This window comes from Branchiostoma lanceolatum, chromosome 17, assembly GCF_035083965.1.
Source record: "Branchiostoma lanceolatum isolate klBraLanc5 chromosome 17, klBraLanc5.hap2, whole genome shotgun sequence".
Classification (NCBI taxonomy): domain Eukaryota; kingdom Metazoa; phylum Chordata; class Leptocardii; order Amphioxiformes; family Branchiostomatidae; genus Branchiostoma; species Branchiostoma lanceolatum.
This window is the reverse complement of record NC_089738.1, coordinates 9,795,577-9,808,440: the sequence shown is the minus strand read 5'-3', so window position 1 is coordinate 9,808,440 and position 12,864 is coordinate 9,795,577. Positions and strand designations below refer to the sequence as shown.

General features: G+C 39.5%; 1 protein-coding gene across 2 annotated transcripts; it reads left to right on the top strand.

Moving 5' to 3' along the window:
- Positions 1 to 292: 292 nt before the first annotated feature.
- Positions 293 to 12,221, top strand: LOC136423624 (trace amine-associated receptor 9-like). 2 transcript variants are annotated; one of them, XM_066411859.1, is made up of 3 exons: positions 293 to 540; positions 9,660 to 10,347; positions 11,178 to 12,221. In XM_066411859.1, exons 2-3 carry the CDS (start codon positions 10,079 to 10,081, stop codon positions 11,959 to 11,961), a joined length of 1,053 nt encoding a protein of 350 aa, XP_066267956.1. In that variant the 5' UTR covers positions 293 to 540; positions 9,660 to 10,078; the 3' UTR covers positions 11,962 to 12,221. The 2 variants fall into 2 exon arrangements, with proteins under 2 accessions (XP_066267956.1, XP_066267955.1); XM_066411858.1 differs by lacking the exon at positions 293 to 540 and adding an exon at positions 5,668 to 5,901.
- Positions 12,222 to 12,864: the final 643 nt, after the last annotated feature.

Here is a 12,864-nt window from a genome sequence, read left to right as displayed (position 1 = left end):
CCAACTTTCAACAGATGCACACATTTCTATTTAAACGTACCCCCAGGTTGTACAAATGTAACGTTACATGATTTATATGTCTAATCGGTTTAAGTTAATGAATCTAGCAAAAATGTATCTTCTGTATAAGAAAGTGTGCGAAACGAATTGTAAACTGAGCAAAATTACATTTATCTCCTTTATTGATTATTTCGTCCCCGTTCAGGCCCTTTTTCGCGAGGGGATGGTGCAATTTGTCAGCGGCCACAACAGCGTATTTGACATACGCGCTGCGTCTCCACCGTTACATTGTTAATTATCGGGATGGTGTCTACCTATTAGGTACCACCTGGCTCCAATTTGTTCTAAGCGACACGGTACATAAATAAGGCCACGGTTGGTCGATGCAAAATTAGCATGGTGTATATTGAAACGTTGGAAGTGACAGAATCAAATCCATTGCCGCGTCGTGCTGATGAGTAAGGCATCAGTCAGTAGACCCCGGGCGAAGGAGCTTATACGGAGTCCAGAGCCAGAAACGCTTGCAGAAATCATTACAAGGTAAGGATATCTAGTTGGTGTAAGCCGCTACTGTCTTTTCAATGTGACCGTAAGTATGCGGAGCTAACGTTTGTTACATTTTGCTTGTCTAGTACAAGTATTTACACTTCAAGTGATTTCTACCATAATCTGAAACGTTAGAAAAAATGCCATGACGTTTTTCGGTATCTCGCTTTTTAAAATCCTGATTAAACGAAAGTAAGTACTTCAATATATATACAAGGTCAGATAAAAATGCACGTACAGCATTTTCCAACGAGATCCTTTGATCAGAGTTTGGCAAAGAAGGTTACTTTTATACAGATACTTTACTATATTTCGTGTTCATAGAGGTTGCAAAGTTCCTCCGTTTAGTAAATACAGTAGGACTGCATCTGGTAACAACTCTGACCTTTACGAAAAGCACAATATAAACAGCTGCGCGTTGGCCTAGGTTATGTTTTCTGCATACGAATATGCATCTGAAAATAAGTACTTTGCTTAGCAACGGCTTTGTGACATGATATGGTTGAAAATCATCGGGGTATCTAGTGTGGTACTTGTAAGACTAATTGAATTTGCCTGATAATTGAATACAAAATCTTCTGCATTGAATTCCCTGGAAACGTTCCTGTCCATGATTATGTTCTCGGCATTGTCTCGCTCCGACTTTTTCAGATCTGTTAAGCTTTGTCGAGAGAAACACTGGGGTAAATTGTTCTTGAAATCACTTACCAATATCAACTAACTCGATCATGTTATCACCTATAGCCAGGCTAGATCTTGGTCGGTCAAGAACTCTTCGGAATCAAACTACTAGTAGTTTATCCTATCCATTCCCGGTAGATGACACCCTATCAGTATCCTTTGGGACCTAGTAAAAGCCATGCACCTTCCTATTATGACCTTAGCTATTATTAGATTAACGTTCGATTTCCAATACCATTTGGGCAATCCACTAACCTGCCCTGACGACTGACAAAGCTGCTGCATGTTTATGTCCACTAGCATCAATAGTATCATATATGAACTCTGTTCCTCATCTAGTATGAATCGAATGTGCGTATTGCTTGCTCCACAACCATGTCATTATTGTTATTGAGCTTAGGGTAGTGGTCAGGTTTGAACGGCTGTTTCTGGTTGATGATACTTTGCATCGACGTCTAGAATTTTAGATGAAGAAAGTATTTGAGACGATGCTGTCATCCAGTGCTCGTTCATTAAAGCTTCCATTAGATTGTCGATTTGCAGTAAAGATAGAAAACTTCCCTATAAACTTTAGGTATCCAAGTGCTCATCTATCATGTACTAATCACCAATTTTCTGGGTTTGATATAAGATATGAAATATGTATGTGACCTAAATGCGACTTTAATTACTCTCTTGAAAGTAACCTTTACTTGGGATATAAAAATGGAACTTTTGCATTACTCTACCATTAACCGCTGTAGTATAGAGTCCATGAGTTATACCCCATGCAATCAGCATTCACTTAGAGACTTGGCCATTAGCAGTAAACGGCTGCTTCCATCCCGACCACTCTGCTTTAAGGGCCGTTTCTCCTGATGAAGAGGTCATCCGATCGATGGGAATGGGGACAGAGGCGACTATCACTTCTTGTTATCCACAGCCGTGGTAATTTTCCACCTGTCGTGCGGATGAATCAACTTTGATTTGCACTGTAGAGTAACCGTGAACTGGCAGCAAGGGTCTCACGGCACGTTGGTCTCAACAGTTAATAACAATTTGTAGCCATGTTCGGTGATACCGGGTGTCTTGGAGTTAATTGTACAAAAGATTGGATACTGGATAGGAAGTATTGAGTTTTATTTAGATCTACCATTAGCCTGATATGAGACTATTTTTCCTGTGGTCTACACATTCATATTTACACATTACAATTAAATCATACAAAGGCATACATAGTGACAGTAGTTGTTGGATGTGAAGCATGACTAATAAAGTTAACAGTCATATCAGAAGCACTCTCTTAAAAGTTGCAGTTCCTGAATTCGTATGAATGATCAAATCGCTCCTAATTGTTTAAAGATCAACCCATAGGAGGCTTGGAATATAGACGACCGAAGGAACATGTTATGTCATAATATTTACCACTCTCCACGGGTTCCTCGCAAACTTTCATGGATATAGATGATGATTTCGATGGAGTTTGGTGAAATGATTTTGGTTTATGTCTCTCTATAGCCTTACTGACATCTATATTAAGTCTGGAGACAAGTACATCAGTTTCGCTCTACAAAACTGCAGGAAAAGCAATAACCACCAAGCGGGGGTCATGTTTTAAATAAATTAAACAAGCAACCTTCAAATCAAATGCAATAAAGTATGTCTTTGATTCAATTTGCAACAATGTGACGAATTGGGCTTGGAAATAGACTCTTGATTTAGGAATGCAAGATGGAAATCAATGTCAAATATTTTCGTTGATGATGATAAACAAAGGTTTGATACGGAGTGAAACTTATCATTAGATTATGTTGGGATTTCAGTACTCTTTGAGGCAATTATGTCCACATGTTAGTATCTGGATGAGCAACACTGAACTGTTTCCAAACCTTTGTCGAACCAACTTATTCTTTTGTTTCATCTAAATATGACCTGGCTGAGGTGCATGTCGGGCTTTGCAAAGCAAGAAGAGATTTAACAAGGATGAAGAGTCTTGCAAATGAAAGTCTTTACAAAATCAACTTACTAAAGCGTTGATTCTACCTTACCTTGAATGTGCTGACAGATGAGAAAAGGAAAAGAACTTTTCAGCTGCATAATGATTGATCATCTGAAAGAGAAGCCATTGTGTTATTTAAAGATACAGCCACAAATGATGTACCTGTCAATACATATGAAATATGACATGGCATAATGGACCTGGAAGGCCATCAGGATTAATGATAAAAGGTATCCAAGCAACGTGCGAAATCTATTAATGCCCACAGCCCTAAGAGCTGCAAAGCGTTTATGATTGAAGTACTTCTGTGGTATGAGATGATGCTTTTTGTTCGTGCAATATTTCTAGCTTGATTTACTGACGTTAAAACCAGTCTAGTGAGTATGAGGGTCATGTATTAGCAAAGCTGTTTCAGTGATAGTCATGGTGATGGTTTAATGGTTAAAGTTAAAGTTTTGTTTCTAATTTTAGGTACGTTTAATATCGTTCAATGGACATCCCATCAACTAATTCCAACAGACATCGATGCCATAAATTTGTAGTGACAAATGTTACTATCTATGGATAGATGGATACTATTTCGACAGGTAGATATACAATAGATAGGTACCAATTTAGATAGACAGATAGTTAGATAGATCGATAGATAGATCGATATAGATGGATGGATGGATAAATATCAGATAACGTTAGATGCAGTGTATGCTTCATGCATTGGGTGACAGCTAGGCAGTGAGTCTGAGCAAAAACTGAACGACAGAAAATAGTCTTCACCAAAAGAGTCTTTTATCATATAAATCAAATTACAAGCGTACGCAATAGTCTGGTATATCACATAATATGTAATATACAACTGGTCTTCCATTGTTATCTATCGGTCGCATGGAAACGTTATTAAATTTCCCTTTGTAGTGTGGCACCCAGCAATGATATAACAAATGGCGACCTGAGCTCATGACTTTAGATTAATGGTTTTTATGATTAATATTCGAGCTAATTGATTGAATACAATCCAATAATCGACGCAGTATGAGATACGATAATATCATAATGATTTTGGCACCTCAAAGCTGCAGTAATTGCATAGCAAACGGGATAACACTGTTCCCTTAATGAGGCAAATGGGAAATTACGAGAAAGACATTTTGAGTTGGATTGTTTATGGCACTGACTAATGTCTGTATCTTCAGTACAATGAATTTGAAAATATGCACATAAATACAGTAACGAAGGATGGATCCTAAGGGGCCTATAATTTGTAATTACCTTCTTGACATTCTTTCACCAAGCCGTTTAGTATTAATAGTTTGTGCCGTTGGTTTATCACATTGGGGAAGTCGGTCCTCCATGCATGCATATTCATTGTGTTTGAAATATCAGGCAGAAAGTACAAACAAACTTTCTACCTATTGTATATTTGAAAATAAGATAATGCAAAAGAGAATTTTACATTTGCTGACAAATCAGCGTTGGACTTTAAAAAAAGTCGTTAAAACATCATGACGGGCATACGGCTTTGCCAAGGTTATTTGCTATGAGCGAAAATGCCAAATCATCCCCTTTTATTGGCACTTTGGCGAAAATGTGACCTCTTGGATATGAATTCACGTTCATATTATTGACTCCGTGTACATTAAAATGTATTTGACAGCGATTTCATTTCTGTAGAAAACCAATTTACCGGACTTCAATCGCTGTATTTGCAGGCTCCCTTCATAACTTATAGATAAACGTAAACTTAGCATCAAACGTAAGATACGTACTTATAACGGCTGCTTTTCAACGTATTGCTAGACGATTCCATAGGAATGACCACGCAAGGAAATATCTAAACATCCATATTTGATCGGTAAAGTGCGCAATAGAACATTAACAAGATAGGCAGAGTTTCCATAATCTTTAAAACAACTACGCACTTTAAGTTTTGGTGGAGATGATCATTCTTTTAACTGCACGACTGTTACTGAATAGATAAGAGTTATGGTATTAATGTTGTACGTGATCAAAACTAATAAATATTTTTCAAGAAAATTAGGAAACTGCCGGTGTAATGTTGATAGAAAGCATCATCATCCATGCACATGTAAAAACACATTTGTCACAAGAGAAAAGTGCTAGCAATGCGGAATGCATCGTCACGGACCAAAGCTGTGTGATGCCCCATTAGCTATCTTGTAGGGACGAAGATGAAATTGAATATACAGAAGAATGAACAGGTATGGGTATAATTTCCTTACCACCGGATATCTTGTATGTCAAATGTAATAAACGGAACATGTAAACATGGTACATGTGCGGGCATTCATTGATTTTACTTCATCAGTCAAGGCCAGGTTCATATTATTATTTTTTCAATATCACTTTATCGAACTGTGGTCCTGTCAAACAACAAAGAGGTCCACTTAGACCGCAGAATTTGATATCGACTAGGTCATGGGTCCCGCTCTGCTAAATAGGCTGGTCTCTTTAAACAGGCCCGGCAAATGAGTTATGATTCCGGACCTGACTCCGGGCTGTACGGGCCTGGGTCAGAAACAGTGGCAGCATTCATCGTAGTCACCTCATTCAGGCAGACAGTGATGGAACTGCGCAGGCAAGGACAACATTCATCTTGTACAGCGACCCTACTCTACTACAAATAAGGTGTTCCTGTACAAGCTCTGAGCGTGGCTTCTTCCCCGGGTAGTATATATGTGGTAAGCATTGCTCTTATGATTATTCCTACTATGATCATTGATAGGTACCTAGAACTTTTATGCATACTTCTGACTGATAGTTAGAATCACCTAACTTTACCCTCTGAGGACAAGCTCTTGGGGGAAAGAATTTGCAAGGAAACAGATTTGTTAACTGATCACGTACTAATGTTTGCTTAAGCTTAAAAGAATCGCCTGAAATAGTTCGCCTTACGGTCTGTAACCAGCGGTTTGTCGCTTTCCGGAACGTTAATTTTCAGCCCCCAGCCTCGTGAACCTCATCGTTTGCTCACTAGATGGTAGCAATTGAAAACTAAGCGCCATTCCCGATGAGACATGTGGAAATTGCGGCGTAGGATTTGATTATTCGGTTTGAAGACTCTGTTTGTTGGTGTTACGCAAAGCGACCTTCTTCAAACACGTCTTGGCATGGAGGTGTAAGGTTGGTGTCTATTTGTCATGCTGGTGACAGTGTGTGTTCACACAAACTACTTATTTAATGAGCTGATTGTCGGTTTGCTATTCTTTCCCGACCAAAATGTATCTGTCGATTCTGGTTTAGTTTTAAAGCGTAAAGCGCACTAGCTTTAGTTTTCTATTACTAGATGCTATCTAAGACAATATGGGACTTCATATGTAGCCCATGTGTACATTAAAACATCTGACTATTATATCCGTCTTATGACTATAACGTAATGACCGTGATAGTGTTTTCTGTATCCATATGACTTAAGATTTAGGTCATTACCTAATACCTTACTGCTTGATGCCACAAGCTTTAAGCATAGTTGTTTCAAATCATTTGTGACAATTAGGCATATAAGGTATGTAAGGTTACTACGTATACATTTCGAGCATTGTAACATTAATTAACCCTATCCTTTTTTGGGATATCTGGGACGGGGGGGGGGGGGGGGCTCATTCGCCCCCCCCCCTCAAAAAAGCCCAGTCTGGATAGGGTTAAAGAATGTAAAGCATATTTTTACTATTGTATAGCTGCAAAGGTGTAGGGCCCTGTCGAATCTGCTACCTTAGTCTATACAAGCAATGCTCTATCATCAAAATTCTCCCAATTATTTCCTTGATGATAGCAACAAACTAGGCGCAGGTGTCTCTTTCTCTACAATATAACCCAAGAAGTCAACCACGAAAAAGGAAGTATAATTGGTGGTGATATCATCAATGCGGCGCATCGCCGTACCTAAGTCGCACCCTTCAACATGATGATCACCCACACCGACGTGTACCCTGAAATATTCACCTTTGGAAGATTAATGGCAGCACTTTTCATCTCCTATATTGCTCGTACCAAATGTAATTTTCCGGGATTTTGCCCGGGTCGAGTTGATACTGATGAAGTTGCCAAACGTTATAAACTTGGATCAAGTTCTTAGTCAACGCGGCGTGAGAAACTAGTCCCGCTTATCAGTTTATTTCCCCACGGCGGCAGAAGTCTGTCCCGTCGTATTTTGGTGTGATGTTGTCAGGGTGTTGTGACTGATTGGATTGCTTTGAAGCTAGGAATGCGGAAGGGCATGGACTATATCCTATGACCTTCAGGCCTGCGTAAGGACACTACTCATATCTTTTAATTTTTTTTCCAGTTCCAGATCTAGAGAGAATGCTATGTCCAATGTTTCAATGGAACGATATGAAGGTTGAATACTTTAAATTAGTGACTTCATCCCCATTTTTGGATCATGCTTAGGTTTAACAGAAATTCGAATTTAGATGATTAAATTTTGCAACTCTGTAAGGTCCAAGCCAACAATATAACTAGTAGATCAAAATTACTCCATAAAATGTGTTATTTTGAATCTAGAACAATGTACAATTCCAGCTTCCATAGTTTCACTTAAGGAATTCGTAAATTATAGGGGTCGGGGGGTGGTAAATCATAGTTTGAAGACGTTATTCATTTTAATTAAAGTTTTCGAGTTTTTGTCTCTTTTCTTCCTGACCCTAACCTTCACCTTGAACATCATGTATCTTTTAACCATTGCCCTGAAGTTATTACAGTTGTAATTTTCTGTCAATAATCCATTATACATGTATACATTATTCAAGAAGGTATTCACGAAATGTAGCCGTTTTATTGCTTTCATGTACATCACATAAGCCTCCCAACTGTCTCAGAGATAGTGATAAACATCAGTAGTAGACGCCACAGTCTTACATATTGCATGTCTGTCTGTGCGTTTATACGTTTTATATCTAAATCTGAGCCGTATTTAGGGTCGTTTGTATAACATGAGCAGGCTGTTACGCAACAATAGCACTTGTGGTGTTATGAAATAAAGTTAACAGTAAGAGTCATATATAACGTTAGAATAACGAGAATACCATTTTATCAAACTAGTATTCAACCTACAATAAAACGTTTTGTGCGTGTCTCTCTTATAAAACCAGAAACGCAGTACTATGATCTTTAAATACATTTCATTATTAGACCAGCCAGATCAACTATTTTAAGACAAATTCCAAGAAGCTTTGTTGGTCTACTAGTATTTAAAGCTCATAGCAGTACTAAATATGCCAAAATAGACAGGACGTTTTGAAACGCACCTAAAGCAAATTTGACTTGCACAATCGTTTGCCAAAGGAAAATGTCAGCTTAGATACATTGTCAAATTACATGCTAAAGTCTATTTTTACTAGATAATTGAATTTATACCACAAAGGCTGATACCGAGTCCTTTGTATTCAGATTGTGTACCCAGGTTCTATTATTCTAGCTAACTTAATTTTCTGCCAAATCGACACCATTTGAAGAGAAGTGGAGCGTGTCAAAGCAATTAAGCTGTGCGAGGAATTAATTGTTTTCATACCAGGATAGAGGGCGTGCATCGCTTCACAAAAGTATAAAGACAAAAATAAACATTATGATTCACACTACACACTGCCTGCATCGTAAAAAGGCTAATAAAAGTTGTTTTTATCGCGCGAATCACATCCTAGGAAGAGACGAATTCACAGTACGAGACGAGTTTCTTTAAATCAAATTTACTGAGCATGTTTTTATATATTAACCGACGTTTATACATATTCATATTGGTGATCTTTATAATATATTCATATAGGTGACCTTTTTATACCTTTTTTTGTCACTGGCGTATTTGTTGAAGCTTATAGATTATGAAAAACATTCCAATACATATTTACAAATAGGTCAGACTATATTGATATGTTGGCTATTATTAAATGTCACATGTATGTCCTCTGGATTCACAAAGGACAATTCATTTCATTAGGTTCCTCCGTCGTTAATTATATTGTGACCAAAACATTTGACCTCTTGACATTTGAAACATGCAAATGGCAAAATGCGCGTGTTTTTACGTGTTTTAACTTTGGAAAGGCAGACCTGTTCCCAACTTCTTGGCATAATAACGTCTACTGGTGTGAAATATCAATAAAACATATTTTCGCAGAAACACAAAGGACATCATATAAATCATTCATGTAATTGCCACTTCTGTTGTTTCATATCGGGCCGCAGGTTGGCGGTTTGGGGCAAATATTTCATGTGAAATTAAGCCTTATATGGCCGTTTTACCTGTTATCAAATATCCCGATGTATTACTTTGCAACTCATATCCGTATCTGCATTGCTAAGATGAAGGTGTTTTGAGATGCGCGAACCACGGAACGATTTTTTGTGTATGATTTAGTTGGTTGGACATCTTTGCTGACATTTTTATGACGAAATTGTGGGTTGTGCTGAGACCTAAAAGTGCTATTTTCATGTTTTGATGCAGGGTTTTCAAGATTGCACCCGTGCATCGGAGCCCGGTGGTCATTCGTCTCACCCTTGGAGTCAATGATCTGAGAAGCTGGAAGACGTTTTAGCACCTCTCGTGTTCTCAGATAAACAGCAAGACATAAAGCAAAACGTATTGCTATCTTGTTATAACTCTCAACACAACCAGTGACGCTTTTCATGCAAAAACATTACACGTCTGAAGCAGCCACATGCTTATGTATAACGAAACAGTTGCAAGACTCCAGACGTAACCCTTAGCGATTTTGCGTCACCAATCGTACGTTACGTAAAGGTCTAGTACCACAACCCGTGATGTCTCAAAACAAAGTGCATGGAAATAGCATCTGCATACAAAAGCAGGTCTGGGTAGGATTTGAACACCCGTACGAAGATACTTGTCACGTAGTGTGATGTATGATGTACCCAAAGACATTATTCCTGCCAACGGTTGTACTTGATGACTTTCAAACCAAGCTGAGTCCTGAAAACGTGACCATGGAGGACGTGTGGCTGGCTGAAAACTTTTCCACCGTGGCGCCGTCGGAGCAGGGCAGCTCAGCGGTCCCCTCCTCGCCCCTGAAGGCCGGGCTGATGTCAGGGATGTGCGCCCTCATCATTTTTGGGAACATCTTCAACGTCTCCGTCATCCTCTACAACGAGAACCTGAGAAACGTGACTGGAAGGTAGATTGCAGATATTTCTGTATCTCTTATAGCCGAGAAATAGAAGCATTGGTAATACTTTTTCCCCTTGAAACGTCCATTTTTGCAGGTGTATGATGTATTTTTAACGCACAGCACTGTCACTATATACAAGGGCATCTATTAGGAATGGACACTTCATGGCGGTTGGCGACACGATTTTATTTTGTAGATTGTTACACGTAGGGTTATCGTGGCAGCATTGTTTACAACGCCAATGTCAATGAATTAAACAACGTTTGTTGTACTGGTTTGAAGAACAAGGTTCGACGTTCCTAGAAGGTATGCATATTGAATAGTAGATTTGGGACACAGCGTCTGCGGAATAGTAACGACAGAAATATGTAAGTTAGCAATATGTACCTTTTTTCATTAATGGGTCTTTAGGGTCGTCCCTTAAGTTAACTAACTGTTAGGTACGATCATTTTCGGAAATCTTATTATCATTCTGAACCTATGCTCATTGCTAGATTGAATGTGATTTGCATTGTCATGGAAAGTCTGTAGGATATAACTTTAGTGGAGATGGTGTAAAGCCCCCCTCTCACTGAACCCGTGGCCCGCTGGCGGCGTCGCTGCAACCGATCGAATCTCATCGACAAAAAATGAATCTTTTTAATCTTTGTGTGTTTTGTTGTATTTTTTGATCATACCTATACGTTTTGAATGATATTCTCATTATAACATCAAGGGTAACACAAATCCAGTTTAGGACGCAGCGACGCCGCCAGCGTGCCGCGGGTCCAGTGAGAGGGGGACTTAACATATCAAGCATTCCTCTCTTTGATTAAAGTTGTTCTTCCACACTATAGCTTCATGGTGGCCCTCGCCTGTGCGGATCTCGGGCTAGGTCTTCTCGTTCTCCCCCTGAGCGTCAGGACGTCGCTTGCCGGCCACTGGGTGTACCCTGAGTCTGTGTGCCAGTACTGCGGCTTCCTCGGTACGACCTTCATGGTAGCGTCCGTTCTACTGCTGTTCGACCTGAGTGTTGACCGCTACATCTCCATCGCAAAGCCCATAGAATATAACAACATCATGACCGGTAAAAAGTGTAAGGTCATGATATTTGCATCTTGGACTGTAGCTGCCATTTACAGCGCTGGGCCGCTATATGGATGGGGTTCCTACGAGTATAGCTACAAGATGTATGTCTGTGCTGTTGACATTTTCTCGGAGGTAGTGTTTGGACTTTTCGCTTTCATCATTCTCCTACCACCACTGTTTGTGATGTGCTACCTGAATGGCAAGATTTTCATGATTGCTCGCTCACAAGCCGTGCAGATCCAACACGCCCACGTTTTCCCCCAAGCGCCCAACATGTTCCCCGTTATGTCCTTCAAGGCCGCCATGACAGTCGGAATCGTTGTTGTCACGTTTGCGGTGTCATGGCTGCCCATGCTTATTGCCTACATGTACTCCAAATTTTCTGGCTATAAAATCCCACCTAATCTTTCCTTTGCGTTTATGTACCTTGCTGTAAGTAACAGCTTCTGGAATTGCGTTATCTATTCCACTACTAACGTGAGATTTCGCACTGGGGCAAAGAAACTTGCTGTCAGGATCAGGCAGTCCATTTTACAAACAATGGAACGGTAGCCGTGAAACGGGCGTAATGTCGTAAAACGTATTACATGCGTCGTAAAACGAAAGGTGTGTGTGTGTGGAAGTCATTATCATGCTGCCGAATATGTGTTGGAGATGTCAGTGATTTTCAGTCTTTGATTAGCTGAATGTTAGCTGTCGTAAGATCCATGAAAAGCTTTACGAGAAATATAGTAATGAGGCAGTTATTTATGGGGGGGGGGGGGCGTCTTTGATGTTTGCGAAAAACAACTACTGTATTATACTTGTTATACATGAGAACAAAGGTGCAACTGTAAATGGAAAGAATCCTGACTTCAAATGTGCATTTTGTACTGGCCGTTATGCTGATTATTGTTATGGCTATTTCTATTCGAATAATATGTAGTATATTCCAATGTAGTAAACCTTTGAATGGGAAAATGCGCGTGTGGATTCATGAGTTACTGTCAATGGTAATTACTTAATTTCTATGTGTATGTGCGCACGTAGCACGTGTGTGTGTGTGTCTGCATTTTGTGTGTGCGTGCATGTATGTGTGTGTGTTTGTGTGCATGTGTATGGGCGCGCATGTGTTTGTGTGTTTGTTTGTGTGTGTGTGTGTGTCTGTGTGTGTGTGTGTGTCTGTGTGTGTGTGTGTGTGTGTGTGTGTGTGTGTGTGTGTGTGTGTGTGTGTGTACGAAAATATATTAGACCACCATGATTGTACTGTTTTTTGACACCCACATGTCGATTTCTCAGTAAAATTCCATTCTTTACGTGATCTACTAGAAAGAACAACAATATTTGACATGGAAAACATGCTCCACTTGGTACAAAGCTGTACTGGGTCGATATAAGCACTTAGGGCTCTCAGTGTAATGTGTTTTATCCACTTTGGTATTTTATGTCCATCAACAGAGCAACTTAAAGATCGCA

Bases quoted from the DNA above. Each gene is read 5' to 3' on its own strand.
- LOC136423624 (XM_066411859.1), top strand. From the start codon at position 10,079: ATGATGTACCCAAAGACATTATTCCTGCCAACGGTTGTACTTGATGAC. The intron at 10,348-11,177 runs GTAGATTGCAGA...TCCACACTATAG, and splicing joins CTGAGAAACGTGACTGGAAG to CTTCATGGTGGCCCTCGCCT.